The sequence below is a fragment of the Phaseolus vulgaris genome, chromosome 8, assembly GCF_051622355.1.
Source record: "Phaseolus vulgaris cultivar YP4 chromosome 8, ASM5162235v1, whole genome shotgun sequence".
Lineage (NCBI taxonomy): Eukaryota > Viridiplantae > Streptophyta > Magnoliopsida > Fabales > Fabaceae > Phaseolus > Phaseolus vulgaris.
In genome coordinates this window covers 7,854,187-7,877,592 of record NC_143505.1, presented here as the reverse complement: position 1 = coordinate 7,877,592, position 23,406 = coordinate 7,854,187, and the positions used below count along the sequence as shown (strand labels likewise).

Sequence of the window (23,406 nt, the reverse complement as noted above, 5' to 3'; positions counted from 1 at the left end):
CATACTAATTAACTAAAAGTATTAATTAGCTTCATATAAAAAAACCAAAAGGAATATAAAAATTATAAATAATATTAAGAGTATTTACAATAATATTTACCTATTTTATCAAAATGGTTTCTTCAATAAAAATAAAAATAACTATAATATTTAATTTTTAAAGGTTGTTTAATAACTTTAAATATATCTCATCATGTTACATTCTTTTGTTTAATGTTAACATGTTTTCTTTCGAAGTGATACTATAATTGAATTTAAAATTATAATTATTGGATGTTTGATTTGGGTATAAAATTAGAATTGAAATTAATATTGAATTTTGCTTTTTAATTACAATTGGAATGATATTCTATAGGCAGACTTGAAAATTCATATTGGGTTTGGACAATTGGAATGACATTGTATAGGTAGGATTGAAATCGGATTGGAAATGCTTTTAAATGCCATTTTTTTTTCATCACTCCTATTATCAACCTAACTGATGCTACAAATCTTTTTTGCTACCACTTAACGTAGGTTAACTCTACTTTAAATTTTATTTTTTTTAGACTGATGCAAACCTTTTATTCTTTTATTATTTAGCTCAGATAACATCAATTGATCTACTCTAGATTTCATATCTTTTAACGTTGGTTAGACAAATGCAAATCTATTAATTTATTTTATATTTTTTTTACTTATTGTTAGTCTGGTCAACACTATAATTATATTATTAAATCTTTATCGTTTACTTAACGTCTGTTTGACCAACGTTACTAGTGTGATGGTATTGTCTTCATGACCAATTGGAGTTCTTGATTTGTTGAGAGGATTGAAGGAAGTTAATGGATAAGGATGGCTCCAATGGAGCTATGGTTTCCTTGAAGGTGCATGATGTTGGGAAAAACGGGTAATTTTCCTACTAAAACAAAACCCTAACAGAGCTACCGGACAAATAATATTGAATAAATAAAGCGGAATAATAAAAGAGATAAAGAGGAAAATACACACCAGAAAATTGTTAACGGAGTTCGGCCAATTTAGCCTAATCTCCGAGCACAGCAAAAACAGCTCACTTTTACTATTATGGGAGAAGATATTACAAATTGGGATATATAACAGTGAAGGAGGAAAGTTTAATTTATAACCCTCAAACCTCCTTCCCAAACAATGAACCCACCGATGTGGGACTTGGGATTAAGCCAAAATCAACAAATCTCCACCTTGGCTTAATTTCAAGTCCCACCTAAAACAAATCTTCTCAAAACATAACAAAAACAAACTTTACAGTGCTTCAAATTTGCGCCTCCGGACGCCAACTTCAAATGTGCAAGATATTAACCAAGTCTAAACAGTGTTCAAACTTGGTCCTTGTAACTACCTTGGTGAGCATATCTGCAGGATTCTCCGTAGTGTGAATCTTCTGGAGAACAATCTCTTCTTCTTCGAGAATCTCACGCACAAAGTGATAGCGAACATCAATGTGCTTCGTCCGTGCATGAAAGACTTGATTCTTTGCTAAATGAATAACACTCTGACTATCAGAATATAACTCAAGTTGTTTCTGACCAACTCCCAAGTCTTTAAGCAACCCATGAAGCCAAATTGCTTCCTTCACAGCCTTTGTAATCGCCATATACTCTGCCTCTGTCGTAGACAAAGCCACCGTAGACTGCAAGGTAGACTTCGAACTAACTGGCGCTTTTGCTAAAGTGAACAAATAGCCAGTTGTAGACCGTCGCTTATCCAAATCACCTGCATAATCAGAATCACAATATCCAACTATGCATTGACCAAGTGATTCATCTTGCTCAAATGCCAATCCAACATCTAAGGTATTTTGGAGGTACCGTAGAATCCATCTCACAGCTTGCCAATGACCCTTGCCCGGATTATGCATGTACCTGCTAACAACACTCACAGCCTGTGAAATATCTGGTCTTGTACACACCATTGCATACATCAAGCTTCCAACTGCATTTGCATATGGGACTTTCGCCATGTATTCTCGTTCTTCATCAGTCGTCGGAGATAAACGGCTACTCAATTTCAAATGAGGAGCAAGTGGGCTACTTACAGGTTTTGTATCTTCGTGTATACCAAAACGTTGTAGTACCTTCTGCAAATACTGCTTCTGTGACAGCCAAAGTTTTCCCCTCTCCCTGTCCCTGTTTATCTCCATGCCGAGAATCTTCTTGGCTTCCCCCAAATCCTTCATCTCGAACTCTTTATTCAACTGAGCCTTTAACCTGTCAATCTCAACTTGGCTCTTTGCTGCAATCAGCATATCATCAACATATAAGAGTAAGTAAATGTAGGAACCATCTTCAAGTTTGTGCAAATACACACAGTGATCATATTTGCTTCTCTTGTACTTCTGATCCTTCATGAACTTATCAAATCGTTTATACCACTGTCTCAGAGATTGTTTCAGTCCGTACAACGATTTACTAAGTTTACAAACCCAATCTTCTTTACTATCAACCTTGTATCCTTCTGGTTGAGTCATATAGATTTCCTCATTCAAATCACCGTGTAGGAACGCGGTCTTTACATCAAGTTGAGCAAGCTCCAAATTCAACTGTGCTACCAAGGCCAACAAAATTCGAATGGAGGAATGTTTAACAACTGGAGAAAATACCTCATTATAATCAATTCCCTCCCTCTGAGCAAAGCCTTTAGCAACCAACCTTGCCTTGTAGCGAACATCTTCTTTATTAGGAAATCCTTCTTTCTTTGCAAATACCCATTTGCACCCAATTGCCTTCTTACCTTTTGGTAATTGTGCCATCTTCCACGTCTTGTTCTTCTTCAAAGACTGCATCTCCTCTTCCATCGCACCTGCCCAATTACCACTCTCTGAACTCAAAATGGCTTCTGGGTAAGTGGATGGAATGTCATCAACAACTGGAAGTGCATAGACAACCATATCCATGAAACGAGCAGGCTTCTGAATATCTCGTCTCTGTCTTCTAACTACAATTGGCGCTGATTGCTGTTGAGATTCTTGGGTAGGAACCTCTTCCTCATCTGACTCTTCTTCTGCCATAGGAGAGTCACTTGTGGTATTTTGTGTTGGGATCACCACTGTCTGCTCAAACTCCACCTGCTTTTGGGCACACTCCACCTGTTGCGGAGTACTATCAGCTTCTTCTGGATTTACCTTCTTTAACATGGCAGATTCATCAAAGGTAACATCCGTGCTGATAATCGTCTTCTTTGCCTCTAGACACCACAAACGGTATCCCTTCACTCCAGGACTAAAACCCATGAAAAGAGCCTTCTTTGCCCGTGGATCCAACTTTGATTCAATCACATGATAATATGCAATAGAACCAAAAACATGCAAAGAATCATAATCAGTTGCAGGTTTTCCAGACCATACCTCTAACGGGGTTTTGCCATCTATAGCAGATGATGACAAACGATTGACGAGATGTTGAGCGTATGTCACAGCCTCAGCCCAAAACTCTCTGCCTAACTCAGCATTAGACAACATACAACGAACTTTCTCCACAAGTGTCTTGTTCATATGCTCCAAAACCCCATTCTGTTGTGGTGTTTTTCTAACAGTGAAGTGTCGAACTATGCCACAATCTTGGCATACCTTCAGGAACGGATCACTCTTGTATTCTCCTCCATTGTTTGTTCGGAGAACCTTAATCTTCCTTCCTGTTTGGTTTTCAACTTGAGCTTTCCACTTAAGGAAAATTTCAAGCACATCATTTTTGTTCTTCATAGTAAACACCCAAACTCTCCTGGAAAAATCATCAACAAAAGTGACAAAATAATGCCTACCTCCGATTGACGGAGTCTTGGCAGGTCCCCACACATCTGAATGCACATAATCCATAATACCCTTGGTATTGTGAATTGCAGTGCCAAACTTCACTCTTCGTTGTTTTCCCAGAACACAATGCTCACAAAATTCAAGTTTGCAAGCCTTCGTACCTTTCTACAGTCACTGCTTGGTAAGAATTTGCAAGGATTTCTCTCCAGCATGTCCCAACCTCATATGCCACCACTTCGTTGCCTCAACATCCTTCTTAGAGCTAGAAGTTGTTGTCGCTACTGTCCCCACCACTGTACTACCTTGATAGTAATACAGATTGTTCTTCCTCACGCCTTTCAACATCACCAGTGCTCCTGAAGTTGCTTTAAGAATTCCATCTCGCATCGTCACAACTAGGCCTTTAGATTCTAAAGCCCCCAATGAGATGAGATTCTTCTTCAACTTTGGCACGTACCGTACATCCCGCAAAATTCTAGTAGATCCATCATGATTCCGCAACTTGATTGAACCTATCCCAGCTGTCTTACATGGATTATCATTACCCATGTAAACAACCCCACCATCAAGTTCTTGAAATTCAAAGAACCAATCTCGAATGGGACACATATGATAGGTACAACCTGAATCCAATATCCACTCATCTGGATACGATGATGCTGAAAGCGAGACAATTAAAGAGATATCTGATTCCACATCACTTTTGCATTCTGCAACATTTGCATCTTGTGGAGCCTTCCCTTTCTTCTGCAGTTTTGGACAGTCTTTCTTCCAGTGTCCTTTCTCATGACAGAAAGCACACTCATCTTTGGCAACGACTCAACCTTTAGACTTAGACCTCCCTCTTCTCCCCTTTGTATGGCTTTGTTGACGACCTCTCGTCACCAATGCTTCTTCTTCTTGATTTACCATTACAAACTCAAAATATAATATTCAATATTACAAATAATTTCAAACAACCCAAGGCGAACCTTCGGCTCTTGATACCACTTGTTGGGAAAAACGGGTAATTTTCCCACTAAAACAAAACCCTAACAGAGCTACCCGACAAATAATATTGAATAAATAAAGCGGAATAATAAAAGAGATAAAGAGGAAAATACACACCAGAAAATTGTTAACGGAGTTCGGCCAATTTAGCCTAATCTCCGAGAACAACAAAAACAACTCACTTTTACTATTAGGGGAGAAGATATTACAAATTGGGATATATAACAGTGAAGGAGGAAAGTTTAATTTATAACCCTCAAACCTCCTTCCCAAACAATGAACCCACCGATGTGGGACTTGGGATTAAGCCAAAATCAACACATGAGAGGTAGGGAGAGTGATTGGTTGGGCCATATCAATTGGAGAGGTGAAGAAGAAGATCAAGGTGTCTATCCTAGAGAGTCTAGACAAGGGAGTGAGAAAGCTTGGAAACTTGGGCAGCAATTCACTCATATATTGATCTTGCAAAAATGAGAGTCAAGCACCTCTTTATATAAAGTAGAGGTCCGACCATTGTTCAAAGTAATGGGTGGGAAAATTCAAAAATATTAGGTTTGAAAATGGCGCCTATTTTGGAGTCACAAGGCAAGCATGACCAATGTGTGTTTCATGTGACTTTTTTTAAGTTTATGACCGGCCTAGGTTGATTTTGGAGTTTTCTAGAAACCCTGATTTAACCTAGGTTGATTTTTAGGTGCCTAATTCAACCCTAATTACAATTAAGAAAAAAAATACAAGTAAAATTCATATTCTACTTATGGCAAGAAAATAAATTCTACTATAAAATACTACATTAGGTTATAACATTTTTTAACATGTATAGGAGGGTGTCTTTGCCATCAGTAACAGAGTCTCAGTCTTCTTGTATCTTCCTTGCCATGGACCTAGTGGTTGGACCTGAGCTTAACTTTCTTCCATCATAATGTCCCCTCCATATGTTGATACAAGATTTAATAGCTTTCAATCATAAAGCGTGAGTTTTTTAACCGATGTAAAACACACTAATCATACTTTAATATCAACAAATCAATTGGTATTCGTATTTTACTTACTCTAAAACCACTTATTTTGCAGTGAATAAATTTGGTTAAAACAAATTAAGTACAATATAACCTTTACTTATTTACTCACAAAATTAAAAATTTAATAAGAGAATTAAAATTTATTTATTTTTAAAAATTATACCAATATTTTTAATAAACTTCATCTCAAATTAATTTTAATGATTAAAATTGTTGAAAGAAACACTTTTTTTTGTTGAACTTTGGATTTATTATTGAAATCATGAAAATGGATCTACCTTTTTTTTTCAAAAATAAGTGTTAGGTCAGCAATACATTATGAGCCCACCATACTTAATTGGTTCGTCGAATGTAGTTTTTGATAAATATGAATAGTCTGGTTGTGCAATCATAATAAGTTGGACATTGTATCATGTGAGCCCATGAGTCGTAATCCTCAATGAAGAATGTGTCACTTGTTTGATCTGAAAATGGATTTGAGTGAGGGAATTTGAGGTGAAAATGAATGAAAGGTAAGATTATTTTGGATTAAGAAAAGGATGCTGAGAAATGAAGGGAAAATTTGTCAAGATTTGTGAATGATGTAGATGTATTATTTGTGATTCATAAAATAATTTGTCAAGTTTGTAAGTTTTGAATTAAACTGTATAAAAAAATATTAAAATAATAATATTGGAAGTTGTAACTGTATAAAAAATTTAAATTGGGAATTTATCATTACTAAACAAACTTAAGCTCTTAAAGACTTAAAACTTATCCCCTTGTGTTCTGTGCATAGCTGAGACGGCCAACCGTGGTCCTAGTAAGATTGAGAACATGTCGAAAACCTAAAATGACAAACTAATCTAAATATTGATTAAAAACCAATTTGTAGTCTAGTGAGTTCATAATATTAGTTTAAGACGAGATTAACCTAAAATGTCTTGATAATTTATGTTAAACATGAATATTGTTCTCGCTCACTTTTATAAATAGCTGAGTACCACCTAGAAAGATACGTTTTTCATAGAACATGTATTATTCTGATTTCCAAACACTAACTTGAATGCAGAAAAAACTTTTTAGTTTAACATGTGGATCCAGATGACGGTATTTAAGTGCATCCTGCAACATTGAGAGACACCTACGAGATTGAACAGTGTAAGAAGGAAATATTACAATCACATAAAGAAGTGAATCGACTAGTGAGTTTGTTTGCGAAAAGAGACTAGTTAATCAATCGCCTACAAACGAAGGTTGGAAGCCCTAGCATGGAAAAAAAAAACTGATAGAATTACAATTAGAACTACAAGGAATCAAGAAGTGGGGAGAATGGTGGCGCGCATCATCTCCTTGAACTCGTAGAAATCAACGCGGCCATCGTGGTTCTTATCAACAGAGCCAATCATGCGTTGGACATTGTCTATCATGTTGCCCTCGACGAGGCCGAGTTTGCCGAGGACGACCTGGAGCTCCCTGGCGGAGATGTAGCCGTCGCCGTTCTCGTCGAAGACCTTGAAGGCCTCCCAGAGGTCCGACTCCTGCTGCTCCTCTTCTTCGGTCTGGACGAAGCCGAAGTAGGTGTCCCCTAGGGACTCGTGCAGGCTCACGAAGTCGTCGTAGGTCAGGCCCTCGTTCCCGGGGCGGATGTAAGACTGCGTCATGGTCTCCAGCTCGCTCATGTCCGCCTCCAGGCCCAGGAGGCTCAGCGCCTGGCTGATCTCGGCCACCGTGATCATGCAGTCCCCGTTCTTGTCGAACATGTCGAAAATGCGGCGGAGGCGGAGCGAGTTGAGGCTCTTGCAGCGGAGGCGGAAGGAGGAGGAGGGCGCGGCGAGGGCGATCTTCTCCGGTCCCATTACCATCCCAGATGCACCCTGCGGAGTGGCTGCTGGTGGAGGAGAGTTATTGAGAGTCGTAGTTGAGGGAATTGGATTAACAGATCATAGATTCGTGTTTGTTCGTTAAAATTAACAATTAACGTTGCTGTGTCTTCTCGTTTGTTGTAGGGATGTTCCTTAATCTTTGTGGTTTAGCTGTATCCTATATTATATGAGACAACGCGTGTTCGGTGGCCTGCCAAAGGGGACTCTTCCTTCCTTTCCGTTCTTCACGACCCTTTCTCCATTCCTTCTTTATTCCACTGCTTCTATTTATGGTAACTTATATATACACCAACTTTTACATATTCATCCATAACCTTACTTTATACAATACATCAATTTGTTATTTTTTTTATATAAAAAACTTTCATATTACGCATCACTATGCTATTTGACATCTCAGGTAGACTAACACCTCAAATAACAACAATTATTTGTCATCACATAAAAAAAAAATATTATTAAAAATAAATAAATAAAAATACAAAAATATGGGAGACTAGACCAAAACTCATATGTTAACAAAAACGATACATAAGTAAACTATATCTATTAATAAATAATTCTAAGAACATACTAGATGGAAGTTTATTATACCAATGAAATGATTCTCTATGAATAAATCCTAAATTAGTCAACTTATCAGCACATGCATTTCGTTCACGAAAATATGAGTAACCCTAAACCTGATTTTTCCATAGTAATTAAGACAATTATTCCATTGATTACAAAGCATCCAAGGAACATTTGTCCTAGCAGTAAACGCAACAAAAACCAAGACAAAGTCACATTCCAACCAGACATTAGTAAGTCCCAACTTTTGAGTTCCTCCAAAACATATATAACTCCATAAAATTCAACAACCAAAACAGTCTAAACGTCAAGAAACGCAAAAAAGGCTTAAAAAACTCCTCATACTCCCACGTAAAATACCTTCAGAAGTATAAATTTAGTTATTTGATTGCATGGTAAATATATACTTTAGGGACGAAAAAAGTATAAATTTAGAAATACAAAAAATTAAAATATAATATTACACATAATAAGTGTTTATTTTTATATGGTTACAAATTGGAATATATAAGTATTTTTAGTATATAACTTGTATTCTAGATTTCTAATTATTCAAGGTTAATTATTTCCACTTTAAAAGAAAGTGTTGAAATTCAATTTAAAAATAAGTGAAAATATGAATTGAAAGAGACGACTCCTAAAATTATTTCTCTTTAAGAAAAAGCACTTTGCATGGTTATATATATTTGTTTTTTAAAAAGTTTCTTTGCATAAATATGTGATTTTGTCTTCTTAATAAATTACAAGTGGTATGATATAGAGTAGAAAATAATAAATAAATGAATAAAAGGAAGAGAAGGGATGGAAAATGTCAAGTTGGTTATATTAAAAATGGTTTACAACGATGGCTTTAATGGGTCATCGTTGACTTCGATAAGGCCACTTGAGTTTTAATTTTTCCTCATCTAGATGAAACGAAAGGGTTGAGTTGAGTTAGGTTTTCAAAATGGGTCATTGACTTGGGAGACGAAAGACTTAAAGTCATAAATGAAGCTTTGGTCAAGTTCTTCATCTAACACATTTATTGAATTCATATGCCATATTTGAATTCTCACTTGTCTTATTTATACTTAAGGACGTATTCGTTGTAACGGAGTTTAAACAAAACGTAGTCGTACGATTCAAGAATGTGTGAACGATGGATCAAAAACAGCCCAAAAGTTGGCCCATTCTCACCAAAACCCATTATGACTAACCCAAGAATGCGACAGATCAAACTTTATAGGGAAATAAAATAAATCTTTATAAAATAAAATTAATTTAGGTAAAAGTTTAAATAAAATTTTGAGAAAAAATAATATATTTATATAAATAACTTCTATACAAATGAATTTTATTTTGTGGCAAAACTTATTTTCTTTTATAAATTATCCAAACATGACGATGGTATATAGGCATAACTTTACAAAGAGTAACTTGGATCATCCGCAAGTTTTAAATCAGAGTTTAAAAAAAAATTAGTTTCTAAATTAGTTTATATTATTGTTAAATAGTTTTTTAAATTGGTATTTAATTAGTTACAAACGTTTTTGCTGTCAAATTTAGAATCTGTTCCTGCTAGGGAGATGGGACCTAGAAAACTGTTGAAGTCTTCTTCTCCTTCCTTCGGTCGGGCAGGTGGCTGAGTGATGAACTGGGATCCTTCTCTTCCTTCTGCTTATCTTTCGGCACTCGGGACTCGGTCGTCGGGTGAACACCGGATGGTGGGGGTACCTGCGAAGGCACTCCGACGCTCAAGTCAGTAAAGCGGGTGGTTAGCTCTCAGGTAGGTGAACAGTAATAATGACATACCTTACTCCTTGAAATGCGTGCTATTTATATTATTCTAGTGGGCCTACCTTGTTGGGCCCGTTTATCGAGGTGGATACCGCTTAGGGTTGCATTACCTAATCATTGATGATGGATCAGCTTCACTGATCTCGGTTTGAGCGTTAATTGTAATGGGGTTCGGCCATCGGCCAAATTCTCATGGTGAGGGCCGGCCATCGGCCAAATACTCGTGTCCTTCGGCCGTCTCAGTTGAGTCTTCAACAGTCTCGGTTGCTCGGCTAAGTCTTCAAGGGGTCTCGGCCATCCGGCCAAGTCTGCAAAGGTTTCGGCCACCGGCCGTTCGGCCAAGTCTTCTAAGGTTTTGGCTAGGTTCCCTTGGTCTCGGTCAGGCTGACACGGCATCGGGCAGTCGGGTGGTTCCCGACCTCTCCTCGTACCGGTACAAAATCTAAATAATTGGTATTTAAAATCTTGGTAGCTAATTAGATACCAATCTAGAAACTATTTAACAATAATAGAAACTAATTTAAAAATAAAAAATTATTTTAGTCTCTTAAATAGTCTCTAATTTGTCAATATAACAACTAATTCTTTTTTATTTTAAAATTAATTTATATTTAATAATTTTCTTGTAATGATTGTAAAAAAAATTTATTGACAATGATAAAAAAAAACTTGCTAGTTGCAATAAGTTAAAAAATAGTTCTAATAACTAAATGCAAACTTTATAAAATAAAATAATTTTTATAAAATTGAGTTAAAGTTAAAGTTTATTATTGAATTGAAAAATAACATTAACTTAAGTAAACAAGTTGATATTCATCGGACAAAAAAATCATATTTAACGTGTTATTGTTAACGAAGAAAACACTGAGTAAACATCAGTTGACAACTAACATTGACCTATATGGCAAAATAATAAACTTAACAACGCAAGAGTTAGCAAATTGATAGTAGATAGGATCAAACACTTCAAGAGAATTGGGTGCAAGTAACAGCAATGTGTATATCTCACATAAAGAGACCTTGATCACAGCTATTGCTGCATCTATAAAGGGTACCCTAAACCCTAAATGCTCTATCTAATGTTTAGGAACTTCTCCAGATACCTTTAGCTAGAGCTAGCAGCATCCTTGCTTTTGTTACAACTTTGTTGATAATGGTAAATGGGTGGTCTCCAACATGTGTTTATGACCCCTTTTTTCCTGGTCAGGTAACATGGCACCTGGACTATAATGCACCCTGAGGAATTGATTAAGTAGTAATGTGGCTTCATGAATTAATTTTGATCTCTCCTTTGATATAGTTGAACATGAAAATCCTAGATCTACTGAATTATGCAGAATCTCTTCTTCACTCGTCACCACTCAAATATGGCTCATACTTCCAAGTGAGGTAAACTAAGAAGCCTCATTTTTACTCAATGGAGATATGAACCCAACCCCTTCATTGGGAACTCAAGACATACAAAATTTGCTACTCTAGACATAAACTTTAGGCGTGCGAATAATAGTACAAGTTTTGTTGTTATCACTAGTGACTCAAGTTTGGTTATTTATATATAGTTTGAAACAAAGTTTACTCAATTTAAAGTGTAACCATTATCAGATATGTCTATCGCAAAAGGACTCGGTTAATCAAAATGTTGTCACAGAAAAACTGAAGCCAAGCTTGATCTGTAATTCTAAAGGGGAGTTTTATAGCATTGAATCACATGCAAAAACAAGATTTCAGACCTCTTTCTTTGAAGAAGATTTTCCCTTTTTTGCATGGAATCACATCACTATTCAAAGAACGGAATTAACAAGCTAGGATATAAATATACTCCCGGAAACAGTATTCTCAAAGGTTACAAAACTGAAACCAACTTTTAATAGACAAGCATACAACTAAACATTAACATGTACTGTGTAACTATTATTTATGTAACAACCTCCTCATAGTGAGAAACTAAAGTATGAACTATCAAAACGACCATCTAGAAATCTGCTTCATAACTTGGCCTTATTCTTGCAATTCTGGTTTGTAATCTTGAAGTTAGGAATACTAACAGTGAACTGGCAAAAGGACTTAGCAACAATATGTTTTTTTATGAATCCGAGGAAGGTAACTTTTCCAGGAATCCTAGTAACGGTGTCCATAGAGATATCTCCATCCATTACATCCTCGAAAAAAGTGGTCAAGTTGGAAGCTAGTTCATCCGCTTGAAGTGTGAGTCTGCATGAAAGTATTGCAGACCCCCTTGAAGGAATCAAACCAGGGTATATGTATGTCTCTCCAACTTCTTTTCCTTTATACAGCAACACACTCTTTCCCCCTTCATGCTTGAAACTAGCACGGTTTCTGTTCTCAACCTGGACCTTGAGATCAAGAGTGACATTGATTTGTATGTCAATGGCAGGAAATGTGACACGGGGACTTATACCCTCCAAAGTGGCAGCCACAAGTTGAGTCCTTGGGTCTTTGGTCTTGAACAAGGTTAAGGCCAAGATAATTGCCACTATGACCAGCACAATGAGCAGTAACAACAGTGCCCCAGTGACCATTAAACACAGTCTTCTCTTAAGCTTTTTCTGTGAAATCACCACCACTTGCTCATGGTCCTGCTTGTTTTGTGATTCTGTGATGATCTCTCCTTGTTTTGGTGTTAATTCGGACATTATGGTGGCCCAAGAGAGGTAGCTAAACACAGGGAAGTGTGAAGATTAGATCTAGAAATGGGATTTAGTTAGCCATGAATGGCCTATATATGAGTTCCTCAACCATATTAATAATAATGTACTAATTACTATATCTTAAGGTGGTTGGTAGTTGTGGGGGTCCAATGCTTTGAATGCTCACTATTAATTAGTGGTATGAAGAATTGCAGACTCAACTTAATGCGCGGTAAGCCATGCCGTGTCCCAACTGTCATAACTACAGTAAGTAAGACTCTCTTTTATATTCATCTATATCTCAAATTCAAAAAATTCAAAAATTTTATCATGTTTTATAATTACAATTTAATTTTTATTAATTTTATTAAATGTGCATATTCGAATGTCAGCATTCAAGTTTTGTTTAAAAAAAATACACTGAAAAAAAACTAAATACGACTTTTTAACTATTTTTGGTACTATTTTTAATTACTATATTTAAAAAATAACAATCAAATTTATAAAATAAGGATTTTTGGACATTATTTTTCTTAAATTATTTTTACTTTTTTTTATCTCTCTACTTATTTTCACTAATCCACAAGAACTAATAAATTAGTTTATTTAATCTGTGTTCATAAATTCTTTATTAATTTATATTACTTTTTCAAATTAATGTCTCATTATCTTCACTCAATTAATGGATTAATATGTGGAGAGACTAATAATACATAAATTATTTTATTAATTTTCGATTTTCACAAGAGAATTTACAGTATTTACGATTTATCGAGTGATTGAGTAAAAAATTTAAAGTAATTAAGAGTATATTGGTAGAAAAGTTATTTTATAAAAAAAAACAAAATCCTTTATATAAGGGCATAGTTAGTGAAAAAAAATAAAAGCACACATTTTAGTAGGTAGTTTGTTCAATTTTTATTTCCCAAACAGGTAAAGTTAAAGTATAATATAATAATTGTGATGTTGAGGTAACATTTCTCTCATTTGTTCAGTTTTCACTGTTGGTAAAATGTGTTTACATCAGTTTTGGATATTTTTCTAAACAAAAATCTTCTGTCACATAGGTGACAGTGGGAGAAAATAGATGAATGAAAAAGAAAGATGATTGAGATGAGAACATATGGAATTGAGAGAACCTCTGCAGAGGTGAGTGTTTGAAAGATTACATAATTAAGTTGTTTTGTTCTTTCTTATTTTTCTTTTCTCCCTTCTCTAAATAGAAATCAACTTGAAAGCTCTGTCTTGGATATGCACGTATTGCCAATGATTGTTCTATTGGAAATATTGAGGGCGAAATCACAAGATGAGGTAGAAGCCACATGGAATCTGATAAAGCCCATGACTTTGACCATGCCAAACAATCTCACTAAGGTGTTGAGGGGCATTGAACCTGATGCAATGTCTTTGGTGACCTCAGTGTTGGAGGCCAAACGATCAGCCATAATAGTGAGTGTCAAGTTTATTCCTTTAGTTTCCTCTCCTGATATCTCTCCATTGGGGATAGGGCCTTCTCCAATCAATTGCCCCCTATAGTAGAGTTGTGCAGAGCTATTGTGGTACTCCAATCCAAACTTATTTCTGTTGGTAACTGAAACACCCACATCCAATGACACATTCACATTCACACTCATGCTAAATATGTCCATGCCAAGGCTCATGTCCTCAACCTTCACTGTGTCCACTGTGGTGATAGGAGGATGTGGTTTGAACACTGTGAATGCCAAGAGCACCAATACCAACAAAATTGCAATCACTAGACATAATGTTACCACCAGGCATGTGGTCTTTCTGCATTTGCTGCCAGATCCCATTCTGCCTTTTTCCTTCTTATACCAGAGAGGATCTACATCATCATGCAATATATTTCTTGGAATTTTAGTATAATTTCAACTGTATGAATCTTAAGAACCATCATTTCTGCCTCAAATGCAAATTGAGAAAGCCTTGTACCAATTTATCTATATGCACATAAACATGTATAACAGTATGATAACCTATATACTAAGCAAGTTCATGTGAGATGAGATATATGTATATTCAAATTCAGAATTACACCAAGCATGACCAAATGTTCCAATCCAATACTAGTATTCATATTCTTGGTTTCTCTTTGAATCAGAGGATCAAACACCCTTGCAATTATCATATATAAGAAAGTCCAAAGCCAGATAATCTACTCTCTTATTGTTTTGTCTATTAAGAGCACATCAGATTTCTTGATTTCTTCAGAGACTCACCATTTTGTTTTTTTGTCCTATCTATTTGTCACTTTGCTTGTTTTCCTGGTTTAAGAACCTGTCAAAATATCTATTTTTCTTATGTCTTTGCTTGTTCTATTTCCCTTGTCTATAAAGTTTCATTTAAAGTAAAAGAGACAGTGACTCATGTTTAAGGTATTTGTAATTTAGAAATTAAAATACTAATTTATAATCTTCTTGAACAAAAGAAAGATATTGGAAATCTTGTAATCTATATGAAAATATGATATGATAGTTAACAAGATAACACAAGCACATTGTAATGATTAAATACAGTACAATATTAAGCATTTGGCTTACCTGACAGCAAATGTTTTGTGAGGAAGTTCGGTTGTCAAAAGCACCTCTCCCAACCAACTGTATTTGAAAGTAAACATTGTATAGTATGAGGTTTGGTACAATAGTGTAATAGTGGAAGCCTCAATTTTTATATATTAAACATCATATTTGTACATTTGTGTGTCTGAGTGTCTATACAAACAGAAAAGAGAGTATGAAATAAAAACGTATTTAATTATCTTGGCTGGTGAGAAACAAAGCTTGGATTGCTTGTGGATTCAAATGAAAACGGAGGTGATTTCTGAAAAAAAGGTAAACAAATAACACACCCTGATTTTTTAAGCTTCAGGGGTTATTATGATTAACACCAATGACGAATCAAAACCAGCAAAGATTTGAATTTGTCAAAGTTTTCCGAGGAGGAAATTACCTACCTTTTCCAAACAATCAAGCAAACCATGCATCTGAAAATGATGCACATGACTTGCCCCCAATAAAACAAAATTTGATGGGACTACCCCCACATTGATTCGTATACACAGATGCAGGTTTTGATAACATGAAACATCATAGTTTCCAACACGTTATGTTACTATTACTTTTCTTGTCCATTATTGTTCTGTTCCGTGTCCACGATTGACGACACTGAGAACCAAATTCTTGATGTCTATTCCAAACAAGATCATGTGCAATGCAACAAATCGCTTGAACAAATTCAAATTCAGTCTATTTAGCTTGCTTAACATAATGACATTGACGAAAACGAGATGTGATTGCAACAGTTACATAACATGAAAACGTGATTCATATAAGTACCTGTTGATTGATGTTGAATGGAAGAGGTCCTTTCACAAATGTTGAGACCCCTTAAAATGTAATCCAATAGAAACTGCAAGATTTGATTTGAATATACAAATTGGCAAACCCGAAGGTAGCTTCAGAGGTGCGGTTTGCCAATTGCTTCAACAAAGCTATTATTGGTGGCTAGAAATTAACAATTCAATTTAACCAATAACAGATAAAATTTAGTTATCAGCAATTGAGTTTGCATTTTCTATTCTAGTCTTATGACAATTTTGAAGCACATAAATTCTTATAAGATTTGGACAAGTGCCATTTTGGTTTTCATTATTAAATTATATTTAACTATTCATGTATATTGAATTGGTGTGATAGTCATTTTATGGATAGTTTACTAATTTTAGAATATTATTATTTATTATTTGCCCTCGTATGAGCGTATTAATGAGGATTAATCTTTGTATCACACTGTTTGAAGTTTAACTCAATCAAATGTAGGAACATTGCAAACATTTATAATCATAAGCACTAGATTATACTTCATATTTAAACGTGATATTATTTATATTTTAAATAATTACTTTCCAAAAACAAAAGTCTAAATTGAATAAATGTTTTTTTCCAATTCAAAATGTTCTAAGTAGTAAAAAAGTTTTGGCGAAACAATCAATTCAAAATAATGCTTAGATAAAATATTTTTCATTTACATATATCAAAGATACAAAACCTAAGAGGGAGGTGTCTTGTCAATAGACTTGTACTCCATAACATCTTTTATTAAGTTAAAAAACTTTATATCTTTGGGCAGAAAAGGACAATTTGATGTATAGCATTCTTAAGATCCTTCTCTTAACCTTAAATGCTTCCAGCAACTAATTGAACAAGTTTGGTTTCAAGACAACCATGGTCTTGTTGGACTCCTATATCTTCTCTTGTTATAGCACTTTTCTCAGCAACCTTACATCTTTGTTAGTCTCCTCCAATTTCTTATTGACTCCCTCAATTTTGATGGTAATATATATATATATATATATATATATTATCAGCAATGAATTAATAGAATTTAAAAGAAACACTTTAGGAGTGTTCCAACCTTATACATAAAGACTCCTAATTAAGCATTCAACAATTAGAGCAAAGTTAAGCGACACGCCACTTAACTCAAAACCTTAAAACTAGTTAAAGATACTCAGTCCCAAAACCTGAATCCGCATAAAACCAGCACAAAACAAAAGCCTGGTGGCGAGGGAAGACTGCTAAAGAAAACATGCTAACAGCTAGGTGTGACCAGCACAACATAACCATGAAGAGCAAAGACTAAAAGATCCCCGGACCTTGCTGCATTTGCTTCCTGAATCACTACATACCACCATGCATCTACCAAACATTGTCAGCAACTTGACCATAGAAAGCAGCATATGCCTCAAACCAAAAAAATAAAACCAAGTGCAGTGTTTTTATAGCAGAACCAACATATCAGCAATGCCGATACCTCCAAAGTTCATACAAGAGCTATTGCAAAATCACAAGCCATGATGACCAGGACCGGTATAGTAACCACCAGCTCAACCAAGCCAAGGGGAACCTGCCTGTCACCTATACCTTCACCCCTCCTTACAATGGCAGAACCGCACTTTGATAAAACAAGCCTCTAAGCTTCCTCAACAACACCACCTTGAAAACGAACAAACTCCACACTCCATGCTTGTAACCGAGCATCTACCACAGATCCAGGGATTGCCTCTTGACAACAGAGTGCTTCATCTATAACTCTTAACACATAGCTCAGGGTTTAAGATCCAATTTGAGAATGAGAAGTTAAAATTGTATACTCTGTTTTTCAACCAAAGCCAAGAGTTGAGTTGTGCCCGGTGAAAGATCTCTTCCGCATCAGGCTTCCCCTGCTTGAAAATGACTAGGTTTCTTTGTTCCCATATTCCTCTCATAGCTGTCACCCACAAACCTTTCCACACAAGGTTTTGCTTTGTGTTCAAGTGTACCAGGTGAAAGTTTTCAAAGTGAACCTTCAAGTCCTTATGTTGGACAAACAAAATCCCCATCCACCTTAGACACAAAAACCACACCTGTTGTGCTACTATGCATTCCAAAAAAAGGTGGTGAGAGGTTTCTACCGAACCTTGGCATAACGCGCATCCCGTGGTTCCAACTAACACTCCTCTTCTACTCAAACTACTACGAGTTGGCATTTTGTCCAACAAGACCCTCCATGCAGTGGTCAGAGCATTGGGGAGTGCTTTGACCTGCCACAACTGTTTGAAGAAGCCCTCAGGCCAAATTGGCGCATGGTTTTCCAAGCATTTGTACGCAGACTTAACCGTAAACTCACCAGAAGGATCCCCACCCCATTCAAGGACATCTTGTTCCTCCCTATTAAGAGAACTCATGGATATACTCCTATGAAGTTCAAGTTCTTGTGTAGTTTCCCATTCAAACCCTTCCCTCTTCCACCTTAATCTCCAGCACCACACTGATTCTTCCCAACTTCCTACCTCACCCACCGTCAAGCCCTGATCCAGAGACAGAGAGAATAGTCTAGGATACTGGGATAAGAGATTATTCATTCCAACCCACGTGTCCTCTCAAAATCTTGCTTTATTTCCAGATCCAACCTTCCGACACAGAGCTTTTTTGGACCCACCCTGCTTCATTGTCTTCCCCACTAACCTTTGACAGATCTCTCCACCACCAGGACTGGAATTTCTGGTGGATCTGCCTTTGCCCAAAGCCCACACCATATTTAGAAACTAGGATATCCTTCCATTTTCCTTCTTCATTACTTGCTAACCTCCATTTCCATTTTGCCAGCAGAGCGTAGTTAAATTTTCTTATGTCTTTGATCCCCAGACCACCTTCTTCCATTGGTTTACAGACATTTTCCCAACTAACCCAAGAGATGGGTCTTTTATCTCTAGCCCACCCCCAAAGGAACCTCCTCTGGATACTAGCAATGCGATTATACACTGAGACTGGAGCTTTGAAGAAAGATAAGTAAAAGAGAGGTACAACGGTTATAACCGACTTGATTAAACAAATTCTTCCTGCCATAGACAAGAACCTCCCTTTCCACGCACTCAATTTAGCATTAATCTTAGACACAATTGGTTCCCAAAACTGCTTCTTCCTTGGATTACCCCCCACCTCCAAACCCAAGTATTTAAATGGTACCCTCATGAGTGTGCAATTCAAGGTTTTAGCATAAAGGGCGAGGGAATTACGCTCAATGTTTATGCCAGCTAGCTTTGATTTGTGGAAATTTACCTTCGGCCCAGAAGCAATCTCGAAGTCCCTTAAAATAGCTTTAATAGTAATAATGTTTCTATAAGAATCATCACACATAAAAAGTATGTCATCAACAAATTGTGAAACACAAACTTCAGCCTTGCATCTCTCCACCTTCACCCCATTAAGAATCTTCAGTTTATTTGCTTGTCTAACAAGCCCAGATAACCCTTCAACCACAATAAGAAAGAGGAACGGTGCAAGGGGGTCACCTTGTCTTAACCCTCTAGAGGGTTTAAATTCCTCCTTGGGGCATCCATTAACCAGAACCGATACAGATGAGGACCCTAGGCATCCTTTAATCCAACTAATCCATTTGCTGTGAAAACCCAACCTGTTGAGCATATCAAGAAGAAAAGCCCACATTACCGAGTCATATGCCTTCTCATAATCCACCTTCAAACAAACTCCTCTCTTCCCATACCTCCTTAGGTCTTCAACAACCTCATTTGCCACCAACACAGTGTCTAACAAACCTCTACCCTTCAAAAAAGCTGATTGGCTAACATCGATAATCGTAGGTAGAACACTCTTGATACGGCCTGCTAGAACCTTGGTTATAATCTTATAGATAGCACCCACCAGGGAGATAGGTCTATACTGATCTAGAGTTAAGGGCTCTCTTATTTTGGGAACAAGGGCAATGAAGGAGGCATTACAACCCTTTGGAACACACCCTGTAGCTTCGAAGTGATGAATTGCATCCATAATATCTTTTTTGAGAAAATCCCAACAATTCTTTAAAAAATTGAAATTGAACCCATCCGGGCCAAGGCTTTTTGAACCATCACACTCCCACACCGCAGTCTTGATTTCTTCCTCTGTGAAGCTTGCAATCAACCTATTGCTACATACCGGGGATAGAGTTTTAAAATCTACATTACCGAGTCTAACCCCAAAGTCAGTTGTAGCTTGAAATCTTTCTTCGAATAACTTTTTGGCTTCCTTTGTCTCAACTTCTGGTTCCTCACACCATTGATTCCCAACCTCAACGCCTTTAACCTCGTTTATAAGTCTTCTCCACCTTATTGTTGCATGGTAATATTTTGAGTTTCTGTCCCCGTGCTTCAGCCACTTTGTTCGAGCTTTTTGTCTGCTCAAAGACTCAATCTTGTGGTCAAGTGCCCTTAACTGGCTTAAGAGCTCCCATCTTTTTTGCTTCGCGCAATCATCGAGGTCAGCATAGTCATCTTGGGTATCAAGATCATCAATCTCCTTCAGAATATTTTCCTTATTTGTTTCCATGCATCCGAACACATCACGATTCCATACCTTTAGGCCCGCCTTAAGGTTCTTCAGCTTGTCCTTTAACCTAGAAAAGTAGTTACCCTGCACAGAATAAGAGTCCCATTTCTCCTTCACCATTGCTAAGAATCCGGGTTCTAAAAACCAGGCATCAATAGATCTGAAAGGTTGATGGTAAGATATTTGTTCTTCTTCTTCATTTTTTCCATATTCCTCTTGAATATAAATGCTTGATGTGTCAACATTTCATTATCCTCAGATTTGGTCAACATGGAAAGCTCATGATGAACCATTACCTTCTCTAAATATTGAATTCACTCAACAAACAAGCATTGCCAATAAAAGTGTCTTTTTAATAGTACATAATGATCATGCACCTCACCATCATAACTTTACATGATTCAAAGTAATTGATAGAGCCAAAGTTTTAACACAACTAGCTTACATGTATATGTGTCACAAGGAGTTGGTATTAGGACATTATGGTTGAAACGCCACTTATATGAGTTAAAGGGAATTATTTCCTTCAAATAAGAGAGGAAACCTTATATGTGTGACTGAATCAAAGCTCAGTGTTATCACAATTCATTAATGTCAGGTGTACCAATTGCATAATAGTAAATAGTAAGTAATTATCGTTCTTCTAAAGCTCTTGTGGAATACACAGTAACAATTGTAATTGGTAACTATTTTAGACAAAAGAATACTTTCATAAATTGTGTCAATGTTTAAGGAATTAAAACTATGCAAAACACAAATAGAACTTTTTTTGAATATTTATCAAGCACTTAGAAGGCAAAATAAATTATAAATGACATGGTATGTTATTATTAGGGTTAGGGTTACACTTGAACCTCACTCTCATGCATATAATCCCTTTGAGGTATACTGAAAAGGGAAATGCATCAACCTTATTGAGTACCGACTTGTACTTGAAATTCAAGATAAGGTGAAACTTGTCTTTTCACATCCTTTAAGGGTACTTGATTTAGCATGTGTCATACCCTTATGGTTGGGTATTTTATGCTTTCGCTTATTTTGGATTTAAGTTCAACCGTGATATGATCAACTACCACTACTAAAGAAGTCTCCATAACAACTACCCCACTAGGAGGAAAAGAGGTCATAACCTCCCTAAAATCTCCCTCTAGCAAGAAAAGTTCTATATGCAACTCTTAGATAAATATTTTTTTTCGATATTGACAACCTCTAAGGGGGACACCACTAAGAGAGGAATTAGAAGATAGAGAAAATAAGGTGGGTAAATGATAGTCGAACTATAGAATGTAAGGAGAATAATAGAGAAAACAAGCAAACAAAGACACTTGTGAAAAATTGTTGAATTTCAAAACCATAGTACAATTTAAATAAAAGGAAAACAACTTTAAATAACAAGCATTAAACGTGGTTTGCGCAAAACAATGTGGGTACTAATTATTGGCATTGACTGTTCACCATGGTAACACCAAACAACCCTTCTAAACAACATTTTTTTTCATAAAAAAAATCTAAAATACACCTCTCATTTTTCATTTGAATCGGATACTTATGAATTTATAAATCTCACGAGTTAATAACTCTTACGCCATTCTAATAAAAATAATCATATTATATCACAATTGTAGTATTCTTACCCTTCCAAATCATAACTTTCTCAACAATAATCCCTTCTCAAATATCTAAAATCAACATTTTTCCATCATTGTTGAAATCAAAATCGCTTTTAAGTGAAGATTATTTGTTATCTGGACGGTCTTATATCCTACCAACAAACACCACTCATTTCTTCTACACTTAAAACGAGTATGACTCCTAAAATCACATAACTCACCATCCAAAAACGTTGACGACAAGAAGAAACTCTAACCCCCACACTTTATTAATCTTTGCCAAACCCAATTTTATGTCACCTCACACAACACCTAATCTGATGTGTCTTTAAATTGATAGTCCACATGAACACTTATCTCTACCACATAAGCGACACTTGACGCTGTAAGGTGATACTTAATAGAAAGGACCAATTTAGATATATTTTAAAAACACATAGGAACCAAATTAATTTTTTAAAAAACCACTGTACTAAATTGAATATTGACCCTAAATGTAGGGATGAATAAGGTAATTATACCAAAAATTTAATAAATAACTTATTAAAATTAAAATTTAATGGTTAAATATTTATAAATTAAATTGGTGCAAATAATATAACGGAATATATTTATTAGGGAATACTCGTTAATTTTTTAGTGATTACTATTGGTATTAATTCTTTTACTCGAGTTTTAGAATTTTTTGTGTGAGTGAACTTCACTTAATTTCTTGACATTTGAACAAGATTTCGGTATGAATGAGTTCACAAACTCAAAATAGAGACTTTATTCTTTGTACATATTATTTAAGTATATTTCACCAATAAGAACGATAGATACATTTCTAATTATTATTTTTTAGAAAAACATTTTAAGACTAACTAAAAGTGATATAGAATTTTAATTTAATTATAAACATGTTGGTCCGTTCACACTTCTTTTCCCTTTACTAATTGATTCACTAGTAAGATTTTATTTTTCTTTTACATCAATATCAATCATGTTATATAGAAGAACTGCCACCTCTTTGTATGTTTTTTAATTTCTCAATGAATATTTATCTATACTTTTTATTCCATTTTTATTTTAATTATTTTAATTCAAAATTAATGACTAGGATATTAAAATGAATAAATTTTAAATAAAAGAAGTTATATATTAAACATATTTTTACCCAAAATGTCTCTTTTTATGGACAGTAAAAATTAATCCAGAAAAGCAGATAAGAAGAGACATATTTATTAGGAAATCACTCTTCCTCCAATTTCGTTCTAGAATTGAATAAAAA

At 35.6% G+C, this 23,406-nt stretch overlaps 3 protein-coding genes across 3 annotated transcripts; all 3 read right to left on the bottom strand.

Annotated features, from left to right (window-relative positions):
- Positions 1-6,780: 6,780 nt before the first annotated feature.
- CML42 (calmodulin like 42) lies at positions 6,781-7,901 on the bottom strand. The gene has a single exon (XM_068631698.2). The coding sequence runs from the start codon at positions 7,623-7,625 to the stop codon at positions 7,077-7,079; it is 549 nt and encodes a 182-aa protein (XP_068487799.1). The 5' UTR covers positions 7,626-7,901; the 3' UTR covers positions 6,781-7,076.
- A 3,885-nt stretch (positions 7,902-11,786) lies between these two features.
- LOC137826274 (uncharacterized) lies at positions 11,787-12,730 on the bottom strand. Its single transcript, XM_068632182.2, has one exon. It carries the CDS (start codon positions 12,644-12,646, stop codon positions 11,978-11,980), a length of 669 nt encoding a protein of 222 aa, XP_068488283.1. The 5' UTR covers positions 12,647-12,730; the 3' UTR covers positions 11,787-11,977.
- Positions 12,731-13,748: 1,018 nt separating this feature from the next.
- Positions 13,749-16,128, bottom strand: LOC137825560 (uncharacterized). The gene is made up of 3 exons (XM_090294347.1): positions 15,997-16,128; positions 15,202-15,258; positions 13,749-14,486 (listed from the first exon to the last, which is right to left on the bottom strand). Exon 3 carries the CDS (start codon positions 14,452-14,454, stop codon positions 13,867-13,869), a length of 588 nt encoding a protein of 195 aa, XP_090150473.1. The 5' UTR covers positions 14,455-14,486; positions 15,202-15,258; positions 15,997-16,128; the 3' UTR covers positions 13,749-13,866.
- Positions 16,129-23,406: the final 7,278 nt, after the last annotated feature.